At 37.6% G+C, this 21,497-nt stretch overlaps 1 protein-coding gene across 1 annotated transcript in view; it reads right to left on the reverse strand.

The window, feature by feature from the left end:
- Positions 1–21,497, reverse strand: part of RSPO2 (R-spondin 2) — a 109,151-nt gene that overhangs the window by 39,241 nt on the left and 48,413 nt on the right. Inside the window, exons 2-4 of the mRNA XM_075704747.1 lie at positions 14,529–14,717; positions 2,694–2,837; positions 1,453–1,641 (exon numbers count right to left, since the gene is read on the reverse strand). Of these exons, the coding sequence (XP_075560862.1) occupies positions 1,453–1,641; positions 2,694–2,837; positions 14,529–14,717 (522 nt within the window). The remainder of the gene's footprint in view (positions 1–1,452; positions 1,642–2,693; positions 2,838–14,528; positions 14,718–21,497) is intronic.

Here is a 21,497-nt window from a genome sequence, read left to right on the forward strand (position 1 = left end):
CCCAAATCACCCTTGATTTTTGCCTTTTCTTCTTCCTTCCTACAGAAGTGTTCATTTTGTAGGTTCCGCTCTTCAATGTCTTTGAGAAGTTTATTTAGGTTGCGGATTAACTGCGCTGTACAATGCACCCCAGTACCACTATGACTATGCACTATGTGTGCGTGCATGATGTGTATCCATGTAGGCAGTGGGACAGGGAGGAAGAGTGCATAACAGACTCACTTAACCTGGATAACAGAGAATCAACTTCAAATTCTCTTCCAGATTGCGGCAAGGTCTTACAGGCAAAAATGAAGCTTGCACAGATTTAATCTGTAAGCTAAAACTTTATATATAATTTTCACACATACTGGCGGGCAGCATATTCAAGCCAAGAGAGACATATTCAACAATCCCAGAACACAAAGCAAACATTTATGTACCTATTCTAAGATTATTTCAGGTTTAGCTTATTCATCAGGTTATGGCTTTTCTGAGGACTCTGCAACCCTTTATTCCTTTTTATTTGTCTGATCTCACAGTTGACCCAGCTTGCAGCAGGAGGTTGGACTAGAGAACTCTTGAAGTCCCTTCAAGCCTGAATCTTTCTTTAACCCTATGATTCCAAAAGGAGTAGCATCTTTATCACCTGTTGATCACCTGCCTCTCCTACAAATTCTGAAAACAGTGTTAAGTGTTCAGCGTGCACAAGTAAAAGGTTAATCATTTCAATTTAAAAGATAACAAAAACTCCTCTCTACCAGTGACGTGTCTCAACTTTGGAGTCTACAAAACTGAACACAAATTTAAAACTTCATTTCCTTTTTCAAATCAGCATCACTACTTAAGTCTTAGAACACCATGATAAAGAAATATGATTTTTTTTTTTTTATCTACTTGTGGTAATTGCCATAAGCGGGTCTCACGCTGAAAAGCTTGTTATCTATCACTATTCTGCTTTTGTCACATCTATCATAGTCTGGCCCTGATCTACAACATTCAGAACAAGTAACACATTCCAGCTAATAGTTGCAGCTAACAATTCCATGTGTAACTAACTTCATTTAATTTAAACACCCATCACACCAGCACTGAGTGTGCCATCTGCAGAGAGGTTGAGAATCACAGTCTTCCCTGTCATGCACAGAGCAATTAGTCATTCCACCATCACTACTGTTTTCATGCTGAAGCTCAAACTGCAATCTGTTATGGTTCTTCCACGGGGCACCTCAGGACCACACGAGGAAAAACAGAGTCTACTGAGAGACTGATCACTCCCACACTGAGCCTTTCCCTGGAGTCTTTCTGCACAAATTAGGACTGCCGTAGTACTGCTGCCTTTCAGCCCTGGCTGGCAGAGCAGAGGCAGGATTTCCCCTCCAGCTGGGATGAAATAGCTCTTTTTTCAAGTTAGAAATAGGATTTCAGTTAAGGAAAGCTCATAAAGATTTTTGTGGCATGGACTACGCTTACCTCCTGGACAATGCCTCACGGCCATTTTACACCGTCTGGATTCTGCAATGGTTGGGCACGGTATCGTGTCTTTTGCTGGCTTCTTCACAATTTGTCTTGTTCTCGTTTCCAGGCCCCACTTAAATCCACATGTTTTGTTATTTCTACTGCAAGTTCCCCACTCACTCCACTGACCCACTTCACAGCCTTCTGATAAAGCAAAAGAAAACACAAGTCAGCATTTCTTCCGTTTTTTTGCTTTGTTTTCATTTTTAAATTAGAATACACTATTAGAAAGCACCACTTGAAAGTTTTACTGTTAACAGACAAAAAACTTAGAAACAAAATTAAAATCTGTTACAGAACCTGAAAGAATCTTTTTAGCCAGCATCAACTTGAGCATAAAACCATCAGACTATCAATCTGTTATGTACAGACATCATTTCAGTCCCAAATATTCAAAACCCCTCCTAAAATCATGAGATTGATTCAAATTTTTCCTCTTTTTAATGAATAAATCCTATCTGGTTGTCACCTGGATTTGCAAATCTCAAGAGTTCACAAATCCAGGTCCTCTCCATCATGAAATGGAAAGAATACTCTTGAAAGAAAGAGTCTGTTCTGACACAGTTCCCAGGCTTCAAGATAAAACACCAAATTGTGAGACTTGAGAAACATTGTGAAAACTGCCAATGCTGCCTCAGAATTATAAAGTAAACTTCTACTAAAAACAATTATTTGGTGGTTTATATTTATTACTTGCTAGTGGAAAAGGGGGGAAGCTGCAGAGAAACTAAAAGTGAATTTGAAGGCCAGACGCTACAGGAATTCAATCTGCCCTGCCCCTGGATTCTGGCCTTGGTAAAAGGCAAAATGAGCAGGTAGTTTTACGAGGGCAAGAGTCCAACGAGTACATCATTGACTTAAAGTTCTAATGCAAAAACTGGCCTTCCTGAAATCTTACAAGTTCTGAGTTATAAATCCTCATACAAGGTGACTTACAGTTAAGAGGACAGAACTTTCTGATGCAGAACAAAGTGATATTCCAAATAATGCAATATTGCAAAGTTTGGAAAAAGCTGTTATTATTATTACTATTTATTATTATTATTAGGGGTAAAGAGACTCAGACACAACTCCTTAGTGTTTATTTCTTGATAGAGAATACTAAGCATCAGCTTAAAAATAGCGTCACAAGCATTTGAACCTGTCCACCGGGCAAAAGAGCTGCTTCAGCAGCACTGTTGTGCTAGAAGACTCACCCACACATTCCATAAGCTCCTCCAAGGCTGCAAATCCAGGGGGGCATCCTCGGAAGCAGCGGCCTCTGTGCGAGTAGAAGCCAGTTTTGCATTTGGTACAAAAGTCTCTGCTAAAGCAGGAGTCGCAGTTTTCTATTCTGCATCCTGAATCAAAAGGATCATAAGAAACAAGACAGCTAAGTCAGGGTAAGACTAAAAATGAAAGGACTTCTAAAGCAACACAATAGCAAAACAGGAAGTGCTATAATGAGGAATACCATCATCCTGAAGTCCATCTGCTCTATAAGAGAAATTACAGTTAACTGTAATTATTTACCATATTTTCCCCTACACCCTTTTAAGCCTTTTTTTTTTTCAATCAGAATGGTAGATAAAACCTCCAAGTAAGTGATATTTGAGTTAATTACATCTTTTTGGAGGAAAAATGTTCAATGTAAATTATTTTTGTGTTTAAGTAATTTTGAGGAAACTCAGATGCAACAAATTATTTTGGGATGTATGTATGTATTATATGTACTGTCTTCAGTCTATTATTTGTCATTGCAAGCAGAATACATTTTTTTCCCCATGAGTTGACCCTATAAATAGCTGAATTAATACTTTTATGTATTATGTCTGATGTCCATATCTACACATATGCATGTGCTACCATGCAAAAAGCCTGAATTTTTCTGGATATAACTCCTCTCTATTATTAATGCAGTTAATCCATTTAAAAAATATCCATTATTAAATGACTAAAAGACAAACCTATAATTGATAGTAAACAAAAAAAACTATTGCCTTTTGAAATACCGGATTTCTCTGAAAATTTGAGAGAAATATCATCCACGATAGATTACAGACTCAGAAGCAGACTATTCAGAAACATCCTGGTCCATACTAAAACATGGTAACTTGGAAATGAACTAGATATCAGCAATCATATGCACACCTGAAAAGCAAAAATACTTAGATGGAGACTTATGAAAGTCAGTCATACATACCTACAAAAAAATGCCAGGGAAAAACGTTCCAAAGATTAAAAAGTAAAAGCCATTGTACTTGGAACAGTAATGAACACTTTAAAATTAATTTAAAAAAATGTAATCCTTCAGCTAACATACATAGTTTATATAAACTACATTAACTGTATCCTGTCTTCAGCTATCTGAAGTCACAGCAGGAAGCATTTGTTATTCATGTCATGCAACAATATACTAATCTTTTTGGTCACTTATGTCATTCATTTATTATTCATTATTTTCTAAAGAAAAAAACCCAAAAAAATCACAAACCATAAGGACTTCTAAAGTAGCTATTGGTAAATATCCCCTCACAGCACTTCCAATTTAGCCAGTCTTTATAAAACAGATTTTAATATTTATTCTTGAACTTCAGCAGGCTGAAATAGGGCAAACCATAACACTGAAACTGGGTGGTGGTGGGAAATTATTTTTTGTTAGCAATTAGGGAAATATGAGGCTTTTTAGATCAGAATTCTTGTGGCATTGGACAATAAACTAGGCACATAGCACAGAAAGAAAAAAAAAATTCAAATGCTGGTACACCTTTCTTTGGTTAGAAGGAACACGAACATCAGTTTGAAGTCTTCCACTGCCAAAGGGAAGCTCTGCAGGCTCTGTTTAGACACAGCCACACATAATCTTCATGCTACCAACTCCAGCATCTCTCAAAGGGTCTTTTAGAACTTGTGTTCATATAAGTAGCAGAAGTTGGGCTTCTGATCCACAGTTTAGTTGATAGGAAACTCCCAAGAATGGTAATTTCTTTTTCATGAGGTTTGAACCAGTCTCTAAAGAACAGGAGACCAATGCTCATACAATGACCCTGCAAAATCACTTCCCCAAATTAATGTGTCTGCAAGGCAAAATCATAAAGGTGAGCTGCTCTGGAGATGTACTGCAATAGTTAATTGCAAATCTGGTTTGTTACACTCAAGATGTACTGCAAGTATTTCATTAACTGCAATGCTTGAATCAAACATCCAGTGTGTTTAAATATTCAGAAAAAGCATATTTCTCTTGCCCACCCATTAAAGACAGTTTGAAAAGATATCAAGGTTTTTCCAAGTCATTTAGTCCAATGATGAGGTGCAGAACAGAACATTAAAAGAAAAATTAGCATCATGTGACCCTCCCTCAAATCCAAGTGATGCAAGCATACTTTTGAAATAATGTTTTAACTGTTGCTTTCAAAATATGTTGGGGAGTAACATGTTTAAAGTTTACTCCATTTGAATATTTTTGGGTGGAAGAGGGATTAAATGAAAAACTTTCGGCACACGTTGCCTTTTCGCATCATATAAACATGCTTAGCAGGTGAAAGCCTGCCTCACCTGATGCTGGGGACACCCTCCATAAAACTATTGATATTTAACAGTACATATGTGAATACCTCATATTTAAATGTTAAACAAATAAATCAATCTTATTTCAGTTTCTTGATCATACTTCAAAATTTCTATCCTATTTATATCTTTTGCTTTGCCTTCTCTGCCAGTTTTCTTTTGTATCACAGTACAGTCCTTGGTATGATAATTGTATTTTGGAAGCATTAGTAGGAGCTCCCGGATTAAGGTTGGACTGAGTTTGCCACCAAGACAGTTTATTTTCAGATTTTTCCTATGAAGATAAATTAGTCCAAACATGAAATGCCTATTATTTAATCTGTATCAGATGCCATTTAGGGGAAAAATAGTGAAAAAGTATTCCTAATACTTTAAGAATTCTGAAATGAAAACATTATTTCACCAGAGTGATACTCAGCACAACACTTGGGGTTTCTGGGTATCATAATGATAATTTAACTCAGTAACAGACCACACTGTAGCTGAAGATCAACTGGGATTGACAACTACTCCTCTTTGACATCCTCCATATACTCCGTTTCAAATCATGAGGGGTTCTTGCAGGACTTTTTTTATAAAATTTAAACAAACTAAACTAAAGAATTAAAGAAGGGCAGTACTCCAAAAGTTAGAAAAGCTAACTTTCTAGAAGGCTATTTCCAATTACAAACTGTCATAGGAGTGGTTATAAAATAAAGACATTTTTAAAGAGTTTATTGGTTTTGATGCCTACTTCATTTTATTATATTTTTTAAATGCTTTTAGGATAATTTTTTTCTTTTTTTTAAATAAAAGTGCTATTAATAAATCATTTTAGCTGTGACTGAGGTTAGTAAATTAGAATAAATAAATTATTTAAATCCTCTTGCTAAATATACCAACATGGAGAGAGAATGGTTTTAGTTGGACTCCTAAAGAATGTTGATACTCCATTATGAAGATTAAGATACATTGGTTTGGAACTAAATAAAACTGTGTCAAATTTTGTATTTCTTATTGTTAATCAGCATCATTATCTATGTGTACTTTGTTAAATATAAGTCTTAACGGAATTATATTGCAGAATTTGAAAGTTTTTTGCATTCTATTATTTAAATAATAAATTGGATGATAAATGAATAATCTAGTATGAAACCTACATAACAGCTGTTTGACATAATATACAATAATTAAGAGAACCATTTTTAGCCTTTATGCAAAATAATATAATAAAAACAAAGAAATATGTTTTAATGTTAATGACCTGAACTGCTTGCTTCTGATTGCCACAGTTTTCAACCCTTTGAATATTCTAATATCAAAATCTTATGCCTAACTCTGGAGAAGGAAAGCAAAAGCTTTCCGACTTTTCAAAATTCCTTTCTAAATCCTTTTAGATTCCCTTTAAATTAACTAGTTAGCTTACTGATATAATAAACTGGAACAAGAGAGATTTTGGGTTTTTTTTTTTTTAATCTGGAGAAGGTTCTTGTCAAAAGCAATTGTATTACTTCAATTTCATTTTCTGCATAATTTCATTAGGTAAACCATGCTGCTAGTTTATTCTTTTTACCCTACTTAAAAGATTACCTAGAGGTTTACAACACAAAAAAAACCCCAAAGGAAACAAGACCAAAACACTTGAGCATAGCTAAGATCTTAGGCCTAAGGAGTAATTTACGGGAAAGAAATAGATATTGCATAGCCCACAGTATTCTTCAGAAATTTTTTGATTTCTGGTCTCTAAAAATAACAGAAAATGGTGTCCACTAGAGGTTTCCAGATAGACGAAGGTAACTGAGAGATTTTAGAAGCAGTAAAGAGAGGGAACCTAGAAATGGAAGCTTTGGAAGCATGGGGAAAGATAAGATTGGTATTGAGGGGAGAAAGAATTCATAAATTCAGCGACGCAGAAGAACCCCAAAGAGCAATCACATACCTTTGGCAGACCTACCATACTTGCAGGGCAACAATGACAAGGTTGGAAACCTATTCTTCAGAACCTGAGAGTGAAGTAGAGAGTACTTCATTGCTGCTGTTCCCATTTAGCTAGCAACAAGAGGTCTGTGGGTTAGGGGCAGACACTTTTGAGTCCCTACCTCTTCCTTCCCTTGTGTCCAATCTGCAGAGTCCCATCAAGGGTCTGCTTCCTATCAGAGCTCAGGTGCCTTCTATTCCTGCTCAGCATCATGTCTCCATATGCCGCTGGCTCTACTACCCTCTGCATAGCCAGGACCTCTCAGACTCATCATAACACCCTTACTGTAGCTCTTCTAGCACAATCTTGTATTTTCTTTCCAACGTTTCTATCTCGAGAAAGTCAGAAAGTCAAATACTTACTTCCATCCTTCCACATGAAATGTATAAAACAACCTTGAAAGCCACCCCCATATGAAGACCACACATCTTCCTCTGGTACCATCCTCACATAACTGGACTTCAAAAAGCACTCAGGGAGGCCCAGAGAAATCTGCTGGTATGTCTGATTAGCACAGCCTATTTCTAAACAGGTGACATTTTTTTTAAAGTGTTACACCATACTTCCGACAAGAGTTGTGTGTAAATGCTAAAAGAACAATATCCTGACATCACTAAAATCCATGGCAAAGGTCCTAATTGCTTCAGCAAGGGCAGTTTTAAACTAATAACTTTCTTACCCCATCAGATAGACCAGATCCCACTGCAATGATTTTAATGGGCAAAATTAATATTAAGAACCCTAAAAAGATATAATCTTTCATGATAAATACATATTTATGAAGTGAAAAGTGAGAACTGAAGAAAAGCAGTACTCCAAAAGTTAGAAAAGCTAACTTTCTAGAAGTCTATTTGCAATCACAAGCTGTCACAGAAGCAATTATAAATTCACAACTCCATGACTTCACCTCTCAGGGGAAAGGGTGGAAGAGAAGTCACTACTTCATCTGGTCAAGCTAAGTGGGGCTGAAATCAGACGGAAGTGCTCTGCTCAACTATCTTCAGTGTTCAGACAAAACAGAGCGAAACATCCCTTCAACAGAGCTCTGAAATGTTGATTTATGGGACAAGATATATAACTTCTCCAATGGAAAGCCTATTAATACTGTGCAATCTCTTAATTGAGGCTGACAGGAGAGTAAGAACTTGAATGACTAACATTTCAGTAGCGCACGGGGGTAGATTATAGTATGTAAAAGAGCCTCCATGCTTGAGAGCAGTTAGAATATGCTCAAGAAAAACATAACTCCATCAGCTAATACTGCGCCCCTCCTCAGTCAATGACCAGGAAACCTACCGAACTGGAGGACCAAATTTTTTGGTTCTACAGAGGAGAAAAAGAAAAAGAATCATAGTATCTCCGTTAAAAAAGGCCATTGTCAGAAAAGAATCCAAAGACAGAAATTTAAATATCTGACTTTACTTACTGAAACAGAGTGGCAAAAGATAAGTTATGTACAGGACTTAGGAGCCAAATTTTCCTTAATTTTCAGTGAGATCTAGCACTCTATGGCACTTCAGAAATAATTTTTTTCTGAAGTCTTTCTGCACATACACCAGATTTTTATAAAAAGTAATAGCTATGAGCCATGTTTCAGTCAAGGTTAGGGCAACCAATCTGAACTATAAGAATTGCATTTAGCTAGCCAGCAATAAAACATTTGTATTTAGGCTTTATAATCTCATTTATATTGACCTAAATGTTCCTCTGCCACTTACTTGAATATCATAAAAAAAACAAATCTGATTGATGTGGATGAAACTTACAGTATTCATAGAAAACAACATAAATGGTGCATTAAAGAACTCTGGAAGGAGAAAGCCTGGATTACAAATCATGCCCAAATTAGAGATATATTTTAAGCAGATGAACCACAGTGATATTAAAAGATTTTCGTTTCCTGCTTTGGCTTCCTGACAGTCATGATAAGCCACTCCTACTCATTCTTCTTTTAAAATAAGCATTAAAGAATTGACAGACTTACATTTTAGAGAGGAAATCAAAAGCCCATGAATTCAAAATACAGATTCAGATATTGAATTATATTTTGGCTCAGGTGCATATGCCTGTTATCGTAGAAAGAGGTTGTACTCCTGTACTTCCATGCTAGAATTACAGAGAGCGTAATATTACCAAAACAATTATTATCCTTCCATAGTAAATTTATCACCAGCTTATAAGGTGATGCAGAATAAGCTGAATTGCAGGAAAATATAATGCCTTTGAAGCTCAAAATAAAGCATAAAATGTTCTATATTGAGATGCATGTGCTTCATGTTTTAATATACCTTAACAAGAAGAAGGTTTTCTATATTAGTTTCTCATACTAAGTGCAATATGATGAATTTTAAGGTCAAAAGATGTCTATCTCAACTGTAGAAAGTAGTTACTCATTTGTAAAGTATTTTTACTGATATGCATAATCTTGAAAATCTTACATGAGCTTTATTTTGCCTTTGTGAAAGGTCCATATTCTGTAGCATTTCCATTGTCAATATATAGAAAATATAATCAATGTGATTGACTATCCATCCATAACTCCCTTCATAACAAAGATATTTCGTAGTACATGTAATGGAAGAGACAGCTGGTCAATTCCTAGTAATGTTAAGAACAATGACGATTCACAGCAAGTTCTGCTCCACATGAAATGTGGACACCAGTGAAGAGCATTTGAGTATGGGAAAGGGAAGCGAGAACACATGAGGGGATCTGCACAAGTGGAAACCGGCAACCACCAGTGTAAGAAAGAGAACTGTACTGAATACCTGGAGAGGCAATGATCATATTTTGCAAAGAGAAGCTGCAGACTGAAGCTGGGGAAGGAAACGTGGCATTCCTAAATTGAAGCTTGATAGTCTTTGCACTGAAATCGGGTCCACGCTTGAGGCGTCCCCTTGTGTTTAAGAAGTCAAAGTAATAGATGATTCACTACAGTTAGTGTTTTCCTTTTGAAGGTCAAACTCAGTCTTTCCATTGAGGCATGATTCCAGAGGAGCCTCCTGGCCCATAACTTGTGAGGCTGGTTATCCCAAGGAGTGACAACTGTTGCTTTGTCGAAAGCACCTAATATATTGGTCTTTCACACTGAGCTCTGACTCACAGCGCCCTACTCTTGCCTCAGATCTCTCTGCTTCTTCCACCCCAGAACCTCCTAACTTCACCTATCCCCATGCCCATCATATTCACTCCTTCCAACTCCTGCTCCCATCCCTCTGCTGCTCAGTAAAACAGCATTGGTGCTACAGACTTCAGTCTGCCATCCCGACATGCCTGTTGGCACTCCACATCAATCTGTCACTGATGAGCACCACCTTCTGTGCTAATCCTCTCCAGAATCTCCTGAGCTGGGAGAGACTTCAAAAATCCAGACAGACTACACGTAACTCACCTTGAGGACACAAGGGCACATGAGGGACAAAGACTGTGCTAGTGCTAACAAGAGCAGGAGACAGAGGCAAAATGCTGAAGAAAGCTATGATGTGAGCCTTTCTTATAGTGGATGAAGTTATCTGTTGAACAACCAATGGAAAGAGAAGAGAGGTCAAAACTTTCAGGAAAGCCACTGAGGAGACAGTAAGGAGAGGAGGAAAATCATAAGCAAAAGAGCTTTAGCGTACAAGGGAATGTCTATAATAGCTAGCTATTTAACCTCCTAAGCAGATGTGGCTTAGGTAGTTGCAGGTTTATCATCACCACAATTATTATTATTATACATATAAAGATTTTTAAGGTACAACTTTGGCAGGGGCTGAACACGATACACACAGTCACTTGACCATAACAGGTCCTGAAGTTTACCACAGCTCTACCATTTCATGGAGAGCAATGCTTGGAATACAACATCCTAATTATAAAATACTATAGTGAGGATATTTTTTAAAATAAATTCACTTGATAAACACTTGGCAATACATTTCCAGTATATTCTAATCTTGATTAATTAGTTGACATCTTTTAAATAAATGCCAAACCACAGTGTTTTCAATTAGTACTTTACAAATATACAATTACCCTATTAAATCTTAATTGACTACAGATTTAATAAATCTTAATTCAAAGCACTATGATGATTTTTGTTGCCAGATGAACAAAAGTCTTCTGCCAAAATACAATGTAAGGCCAGAAATCAAAAAATTCCAAATAAAAAAAAAATCCAAATCCATTTGAAGGAGGAAAACAGAGTGGAAGAGACAAGGAAGATAAATAAATGCCTATAAAATAATGATAGCTACACCTCAATTTCTGGCCATCCAACTTAATTTTCAAAATCCTAAATGCTATATTAAGCTTGTTTTTAAAAGATAAAGCCATATTTGAAGGAAACAAACATAAAAGTAATGAAAACTCTTTCTAAAAAGTCAGAAAAATTACTTTATTTAAAGCATATAGTGCTGCCTCTGTGGTAATTGAACCCTCTGACACACAGTTACAACTGCACTGGCTACAATAGACTCAGAAGGTCATATGCTCTTCCATGCTACATAAGAAATAGTCAAGCCATGATATATTAATGATGTCTTGCTATTTTGTAACAAAGTTAAAAAAAAAAAAAAAACATTACCTTTCTTAATACAGTGAATTAACTACAAGCATTTAATAAATGCTCCATTTGCTTAAAAGCTTCTCTTTTATCTTGTTTTTACTTAAGGCGCATGGAAAGGGAAACTACTGTTTTAGCAATGTTGGGCCATCCTGTAAGAAAGAAGGTGAACCTAAACAAATGGAGTAGCCAACGAAAGCTGAAGGGAGCTGTAATTTCTAAACTCTGAGTGCTTCCTTCCCCTAAAATTGTAGAGGTTACTATGGATACGGACTAAGTTGAAAGGTTCAAGGTATGCTGGATCCATTAATCAGACCAATGTTAAACCAACCACCCAGGTGATAGATTTCATGTTACTCCTTAATTCAGTTCTGTTTTTTTCTCAGGAGATTAAACTGAACCGTTACAACAAGAAATAAAGTCATTAATTATTAAAATTTCTTGGAAAATTAACAAAGTGTAGCTCTTCTCTTGGGTATTCTTCTACAGAAGAGACTCAACACTTTCCAATTTTGTGTCCAAATGTACTGCATTCTCATACTGCAGTATTCAGGAAGAAAATAATCTCCAGAAGGAAACTCTACATGGATTTCAAGAGAAAAGCAGTCTCAAAATTACATGATTCACTGCTACTAGAAAAACAGTCTAGAACCACTTAGCAGATTCAAGACACACATACTGCTTACATGTAGAAAAGATAGTGCTGAAATTCAAAATTTCCATCATCTTAGAGCTGCTGCACTTGGCTGTGGTATTTATTGTGTTACATTTGGCACTATCTATGTTTGGCTTTTAAAATCATGTCAACATTTTCCATAAAAATATGTTCTTATAGCTTCTCTAACAAAAATGGGCAAGTGTTTCAGTAATAAAATGTTAAACAGCTTTTGTGCCTATAAAGATATTAATAGGGCAGAAATCATTTCAACTTATGTAATTCAAGCCCTGTAACTCCCAGAAGGATTTTAACATAGCCAGAATTTTTATTATTTTTAGCTGAGACAATACGATCTGGGCACAGAAGTCTGTTACTAAGCATACCTAAAAGTATCTAACATCAAGTAGGAAGAAACTAATTCTATTTTTTAAGAATGTTTATTTTAACTCAACTTCAATCCACAAAATGTCTGTGTGTCCACAATGCAGTGGATATGCTATGCAAGATCACCAAACCAAGAACAAAAATGAAGATGTGATTTATAAATACACCAGTTGGCAGTTACACTAAAATAAAAATATACAATACAAAAATCATTGGAGGGGAACCAGGACTGGTCAGTAAATGCAACTGCACCATTATTCTCACAGGGGGAGAATGTCAAAGGCATGATGGTAAGTTAAATATCCAGCGCTCAACACATGCCAATATGGGTTGGACACAACTCACATTTATGCTTTTCAAAACCAATCCTGTGATTCAGGGAAAAAGACCACTTTCTGTAAGTGGTAAAAATGAGAAAAGTTGTATTGAATTCGCCATCCACCTTCTGCAAATAACTTTTTTTTTTTCTTTTTAAGAAAATAAAGACAGGCTGCCAGTACAGACTACTTTTCCTATCTCACAAGCACAGGCTAATATAGAAAAATTCATTTATTTCCCAAAACTGTAACTATATTTAAAAACATTTTTACACAGGCAAGTTTTTACAGCCTAGTTTTGAAAGGTCTAAAGTGGATGAGTTGCTGAATTCACAAACGTGTTATGAAAATTAAGGCCAAGATCCTAAATTCCTTTACAGAAGGGATACATAAACCATGTACTGGTCTCATTTAATTTTTCATCAAAACCTAGCCACCTGGTACAGATTAGGCAGCACTCAGCAATATTACACAGCAGTTGGGAACTCAATGTGAAGAACACCATATCCACGGAGCTCGCGCAGGGAATGGGGAGAAAGAGGCAGTTTGTCATCGCATGGGCCGGGACAGGTCCAAGAGCACAGCCAGGAGTGCTCCCCCTCCAGCCCGGACTGCCACGGAGTGACCTCACGTGGGTCTCAAGATTACGTGTGATGTGAAAGCCAGCACCCGCTTTCTCACAACACGGTGTGTCCCAGTGACATGTCGCAGTACTGAGGGGGAGAGCGCTCTGCATTTAACAGACACTTGATTATTCCAGGAAGAAAAGAAAAGCTCTTTCTCACGTCAGGTTCTTAGGTTCAGTGACCTAATTCTGGGTAGGCTATGACACACACGCACGCTCCCCTCTCCCCACAAAAATACGAATTAGAGGTAATAACAATGATTAATAATCCATACAGGTAATACTCCACATATGAGCATATGGAAAAATCAATATCAGTACAACTGCCAGACAGCAGTGACATAATGTATAGAGATACCAGAGCACTCATTGGTCTTAAGAGTTGTGCTTCTAGGCACAAACATGCAAACAGGGAATCTTGTTGCACATTAGCAGGTTGTAAATTTCCAAATAAAATGCAGTACTAAAAGTGAAAGGTTGTTTGTTTGTTTTTAATAGTACATCTGTTTTATGAAAATAGCAACACTTGCATATTAAAGCATGTCTGGTGTGAGGTGTCTGGTCACCTGAAATTTGTGTGGGAACAAAAAGCACGACAAGAAGCCCACCCATATATCAGTGCATATACGGACTAGTACCTACATGAGGCACTTAATGCTTAATCCTTTTTATTTTCATATAATGGAAACATGTTTGTTAAAACTAGGAATATTGGCTTAAATCACCATTCTTTCTTAAATTTCCCTTCTAACTAAAGCAATAATAACAATAAAAATAACAACAACGATAAAAACTAGGTTAATGCATCAACTATTTAATCGGCTGAATGTTACATATCTTGGAATGAGCTGGGACGTTCCTTAGCAAAGAAGTTTTTATGATGATCTTGAGACATCTGTAAAAATATCATCATGTTCCACAACATATCATCTTAAATACTGAGCGTGAATTATGTCCTTCCTATAAAAGTGAATGTAAGTGTTCAAAAAAACCAAACTCACTTGAACATCTGTTCATATCTGGCGTTCGGAGTCCGTAGTACCCTGATGGGCAGGAATGCAAGCATTCACCATATTGTCTCATTCCTTCTCTTCGTAGGAAGAAGAATAACTTGTGCTGGCATCTGATGCACCCATTATCCTTTGAACAAGATAAACAGCCTTTGCAAATTGGATTTTGTCCATAGCTAGCTGCAAAATAAGAAGATAAATTACACTTTAAGATCATTTGGAAATTATTTTGGCTGGATGTCCTCTTCCCTCTCAAGCATTACTTATCTCCTGCATGATTACAAGTAGTTTTGAAAGGAAGGTTCTGAAAGTGCACTCATTCTCATACATGTGCACTGGCAAGTGAATAAAAAGAAACACAACCTCTATATTTTAAATGGTATGTAGGGCGATTTAATGAATTTACGCACTTTTTAAATAAAGATACAGGCAAGCAGAAACCAAGCGATATAACGTCTACCACTACAACATAAGCAAAACCCAGGTGCTGAATTCTGGTTTGAAGCTGAGCACATAAGCACACACAGCAGCAAAATATAAGAACATCAGCACCCTGATATATGCACCTGGAATGATATGTCCATGGAAATCCAGCAACCACACTAATGCAACTTCTGGGTTGTGAAGAGAGCAACATTAAGAGTAATGAACTCTCTACAGTACAGGTACAGCACTAGCAAAGGATGCTGTCCCATAGCTCTCGGGGTACTCAAACAGCTGTTTTGCAGTCTCTTCTTGGTCTTTCTAATGAGAATGTCAAGACAATTTTTTCCAAAAAAGAGTAGCAGTTTTAGCTTCTAAGAGCCTTTTTCTACAAGTTTCTACCCAGAATGGGCTGAAAACTGTATGCACAGACATTACCAAAGGAAGGTGTTTCGTGCAGATTACCGCTTTAGGTCACCAGCTGCTGTGTCTTCAATTAATTATATTCTCTTTTTTTTTTTTTCTTTTTTTTTTTTTAAATTACTTGACTGATACTTCAACACCAACCTTAGCTGCATCACTCTTTGCCCTTATGATCTTTTACTGTCCTGCCTTTCTGTAGAGTTGCAGAACACTCCCCTGTCCCCACAGGCTGTCAACTCCTTCTCGGGCACTGACTCAGCACAGCAGGTTAGCAGAGGGAGGATGGCTCAAGACATTCCTGAAACCACCATAACTTAACAGGTCTGTTTTAAATATTAAATTGGCTACAGGACTTCACAGAAATTTGTCAGTTCAAACCTGGTTTACTGGAAACAAAACAAAAATATTATGCAACACAAGGAAAGTGTCTTTAGGGTCTCAAGAGCTTTTTAATAGAGGCCACTCTGAGGGCAGCTGGCCAAAAAAGAGCAAAGACTGTTTAATTGTTATATTTTTAAATATTTAAAAGTATTCACACCCTGACATAGCACTCTGGTACTTTTATCTTGTATGGATGGGTAATTGAGGTTGTTCAATGGATGACTTCACCAGCAGAGCTGGGAAAAGTAAAAAGGAAAAGCCCACCACACTCTGGAACCAGTAGCTGATAAGCTTTACTCTCACCTTCACACATCTGCACACCACATTCCACTCCCTCTCTGCTCCCATCCCCCACACATGCCTCTCCAAGTTCCGCACAACAGTATTCATATAATCTTAGTAGGTAGCAGGCAGGACAAGAAGCCAAGCAATCCGGTGCGAAACAGCTCAGCCAGTGGGACCCTTTCTGAGTGTTGGAGTCCTCTGGCACCAAGCTCATCTGGTGAGATCCTCCTGATGGGTATAGCATCCTTGCCCTCTATGGTATATGTACGACTCTCTGCCTCTCTGTTAACACCTTTGTAATGACACACCCTACCAGACCAGGTGCCTTATACTCCTAAACCAGTTCCCATCTCCTGTTGCCCACAAGACCTCTAATATAACTTTTCCTACAGTTCATCTTGCAGCTATTCTCATTCACAGTCCACATGTTCAAAGACATACAAGAAAAGAAACAAACAGATGATGAGCTAGGCCTGGATGCATCCCTCATCTCAGCTGGCAAGGATTGCCTATCTGTAACCACATCAAATAATATGTGACCATGTACTCCAAAGCAATTGTTGCTTAACACATGGTGGGCAATCCTGTCGACTTCTGAATCCCCTTTTAGTCTCCTTGCATCTCACTCTCAGTAAATCTGTACCTCCAGCTTGTTCAAGGTTCCTCAGAGAAGCCTGTACTTTAACAAAAGAATTAAAAGGAACAAAGCAAAAGTAAAGATGCGAGATGCCTCAATTCATTCACCATCCAAAGTGTTTTTTGGAGTTTGAATCAGCTGAAGTCAGGATCTCATACACAGCATGTTTTTTCTTCTCCAAATCAAAGATTTATTTTTTCCTCTATATCCCTCTTGAGCAGCCATGCAATACTGACATCAAATAACACAGCTCCCCAGTTCACTTCAGGCTTCAGCCTTGACTGTCCACCCTGTGTAGCTGTCACTCCAGCCCAATGCTCTCCTCTGGAGTGAACTAACTCCTTCCAAAACATAACTCATATATGCCCTTGGGGAGAGTCTGCTCCAAGGAATCCTCCAAGTAGGCAACACGAACAAGGCTGCACCACTCTGCCATACAGTCCTTGTACCCTTTTCTAGCAGTCTGGAGAAGGACTCACCCCCTACACCTGGGTAGCCCTTTCATTAGTGGGTACCCCTTACACTCACACCACCCAACACATGACAGTTGTCATAAAAACCCATGATCCAAGCATGCTGTGCAATCCTTGCATTTTTTCAGGAACTCTGAACAGAGAGAAGGATATATATGGTTATGACTTAGGGCCAGGCCAATTGCTGAACAGCATGGGTATAGCTAAAGGCTACTACTCTCAATACTCTGGTTTGGGGAGCAGGGATCATGCTGTTGAGCGGATACATTTGTAGTGTCCATGTAGGTCTCATGTCCACCTTCCCTCATTGACTCCTATTAAAATTCAGACTTCTTGGCTATCAAATGTGTCTCAGTTTGACTCTACTATCCAACTTCCCTTTACCGATGACTATCCACATATTACTCTCCTCAAGTACCTCTTTTTTCTATTTCTGGTAAGATGTCTTTGTTGATAACCCTTTGTTCTGCAGACAAACTTAATTATGCTGACTCGCCTGGGCTTCAGCCATAGCTCTGTCCTAACATAGTCACATGAAAAGGAGCTAACAGCATAAAATGATCCTCCATTATCCTGTGCTATCATTTGTTTAGGAGATGGAGAGCACATCCTTCACAGCTTAAGGTCAACACAAGATATATAAAAGAGTTCAATAATATAGTAATTCTGTAAGTTGTATATATTTATCCCAAAATTTTAACTTGTGTGTAGGTTCCCCAAACCATGATATCTAGACTCTCCTTTATCTCCTGAGCAGCCTTAATACATGATTTGTAATTTCTATGCCTGTATTTTTTCCCCCTCTTATAGGAATGCTGTGAGATTCAGTTCATCAAAACTTGTCAACTGTGAAAATCCTCAGATGTGAGGCATTACAGATGTGACACATGTATTGTTACTTAAATGAATGATTATTAAAGTCATACATTGAATTTCAATAACAGAGTTCAAGGTGGTCACATAGTTAATGGTCACAGTGATGACCTTCCCTGCTGCTCTCCTAGTTACTAAGTTATAATAAAAACCTAAAAAAGCATCAGATATTTTTCTTTTCTTACCACATTAGGAAGAAAAAAAATCACTGATGAATTATACAATGGTAAGGGGAGAGAATATGATTTGTATGCTGTAATACAGAGAGTAAACTTTATGAAAGAATCTGAAAACTGCCCATTGTGTTGCTTAGGCACCAAACAGAATAATTTTCAGGTATTTCGCATACAGTAAATTATTGTGAAGTGTGTATCACGGAATCAGCATTCTTCCACTTTGTTGTTGCTTGTAATCTTTTCCGAGCTTCATTGGAAGCATACTGACTTCTGTGACTTTTCTGTCAATTCAACTTGTCCCAGAGCAGGGAAAATCATGATATGATAATCTATTACTAAATTACTTGGTGATCTATTTGATGATCTACTACTAAATTACTTGGACACTGAACATACACTTTAACAAATCAAATACTGTAGCACTGGTTTTGGTGTCACATAGGCATGCCATCTTGAAGATACCAACTTAACTTTCTCTCTTTGCCCCTATGTACAAAGGCTATAATTAAATCCTACAAAATCCTCCCTGCCCCAAAAGTCTTCCTTTTCCATCTTGGTTTCTTAACACAGCAAATACAACATATTCTTGTCATATACAATTTTTTCAATTCTCATATAGTTTCTCTTTGAAGGAGGAAGTGAACACCTCTGTGTTCAGCAGAAACATCTATACACTTCCTTTTGAATTTCTTCATAACCTCTTCTTTTTCCTTCTGTATTAAAGTGCAAGAAAAAATAACAAGCTTTCAAAACACGGTCAATCACATTCCAAGTTACCAGCTGCATGATACGCAGTGTAAAACATCACGCTACTCTCAGTTCTCACATCTCTATTTCAACCCTGCCTGGAACACCCTTTTCAACTCTGTGTGCCAGGCAGGCAGGTTTCCTCTAGCCAGACCCCTCATGGAAACTCACTCCCTCCACAAGGCCCACAAATGTTAACCAGTGTCAGAGCACTGCTGTCGTCACATCATAAAATCAAAAATGCACACATGCTCTAAGTTAGCACCATCCTCTGGGTCTCAAAGCCCATGATTGCCCCGGCTGTCTGTTCAGATTGTAAGGTCCTTGGAGAAGGAGCAATGTTTTGTACAGACACATAAGTATGTACCTGGGTGCGAACACCGCACATAAACACAAACACATACCTTTATACAGAAAACACATTTTCTATTCCATCTGCTTGCTGCTTCTACAACTACACTCTAGAGCATCTCATATTTAGAGAAAAAATACAGACTTGATTCCCTTGATGTTGCTTTTTTATTTTAAAACTGGGATTAAATTTGCCAAGTTTGAAAAGGTTACTTGAGAACACAGACTAGTACCCAAACACTGAATGAAATACTTCTGAACTCTTAGGGTGTTCAAAGTTTCATGGTTTGGATCCATATCAAGTAAAATCAAATGTCAGCTAATTACTTTAACTCTTGTCTGGATCAAATGTATTTAAGCCATATTGCTGAAGTGGGTTTAAGGGAATTGTTATGACTATTTGAAATCACAAGAGAATCAACAGTACAAAATGAGTCTAGTCTGTTTCCCACAAGAATACAAGTTGTTTTGTAAGCAAGAGAACTAAGAGCACTTGATTTCCTATGATCTTACTGTCTTGCAGCCCATAGCACAACAACTGCTACTAATTTGTGTCTTTCTTGTATACCTACTTGTTAGGTGTCACAAACCTCTTTTGAATCTGGTGCTTCAGCTCACCACAAGAACCTGGATTTTTTACACTTCTGTAAAAACCAGGCTGAAATGGACAAATGAATCCAAAACCAATTGGAGAAAGAGGAGGGCCTGGCAGAGAAACAAGCAGTACAAAAAGTCATTCCCTAAACATCATTTCTTTAGAGGGCCAGGCTAACATGCTCATTATGTTCCTACTATCACTCGCTGCCTGGTCGTTGTGCGCCTGTTTGGCAGTCTTTGGTCTTTTGAACTCTCTGAAGTCAGAAACTGGGCTTACTGGTGCAATGACCAACTTAATGTCACTCTTGCCCTAACTGGGATTGCAGCCACATAAATGCCGGTAATCGGATTTTAGTTCAGATCTAGCAGGAATGTCTCCAAGACACTTACCACTGCAAACATGAGGTGTGCAGATGGGACTCAGAGGAGGGAAGCAACTAGAAGACTACTACAAGCTGTGCTTATTGTAGAAACAGTAGATTTCATAATCCTGAATTCAATTAATGCTATAAAAATATCTCATACATATCTCAATAAAAACAACAAAAATACGCTTGTGCTTGGCATATGTCTTCAGGGTACCAAAGAATGGAACAAAGAATACAGCCTTACAGGTACACCAATATTGTATAGTATACCAATGTCCTAACACTGTAACACTGCAAGGTCATTACAGTTAAAAACCATCTGATGGGCTATGAACAGCAGCTGGCCAAGAAAAATACCTATTTTTCATTAGAGCTGTGTAAGTTTTGGACAGAAAACTTCAATAACAAAAAAAAAGAAAAAGGAAAAAGATTTACTAGCTTGACTCTAGTCATTGTCTTAAATTAAGAAATTAAGAGAATTAAGAGATTCAAGGTCAAAGGGGATTTTTGTGACCAATTAGCCCAATGCCCTGTACAAAGAAGCCACAGAACTTGTGCTTTACTAAAACATATCATTTAAGAAACCATTCAATCTTGATTTTTAAATTGTCAGCGGTAAGGAAACCACCACAACCTTTGTTAAGATATCATAGGGGCTAATCACTCTCACTGTTGAAAATCTGCAGTGGAATTTTGAACTTCAAATAGCAACCACTGAACCTTTTTATATCTTTGCCTGCCAGATTGTTAACAGTTTTTCTATGTTTTTTCCCCAATGCAGACACTCTGATCAGGTCAAGCCTTAGCCTTCTCATGGGTAAGATAAACAGAGCAAGATTCCAGAATGTCTCACCGCAAGGCAAAGTATCCAGTCCTTTGATCAATCCCTTACCATTTTATCAACAGTCTTATGGACACCAAAAAAAGAGCTCAGCAATGGAAAAGCAACTGTACCAGTGCCAAATACAGAAGTGATATAACTTCTCTACTATTCCTAGATATTACTCTCCTGAAACAGTCATGTGTTATTTAAATTTTTTTGACCACAAGCACACTGCTTACCAAGTACCACGCTGCTCTGGGTAGGAAGCAGCCATTTTCTGGAGTTACAGAGGAGACGACCCTGTGCTATCTTTCTCAGGACACTGGTCCTTAACCACTGAGGATCATTTTCTCTGAAGTTGTCCACAACTCAGAAAACCCACATGTGCCCCACTCTTCCTCTG

This window comes from Pelecanus crispus, chromosome 2 (assembly GCF_030463565.1).
Source record: "Pelecanus crispus isolate bPelCri1 chromosome 2, bPelCri1.pri, whole genome shotgun sequence".
Lineage (NCBI taxonomy): Eukaryota > Metazoa > Chordata > Aves > Pelecaniformes > Pelecanidae > Pelecanus > Pelecanus crispus.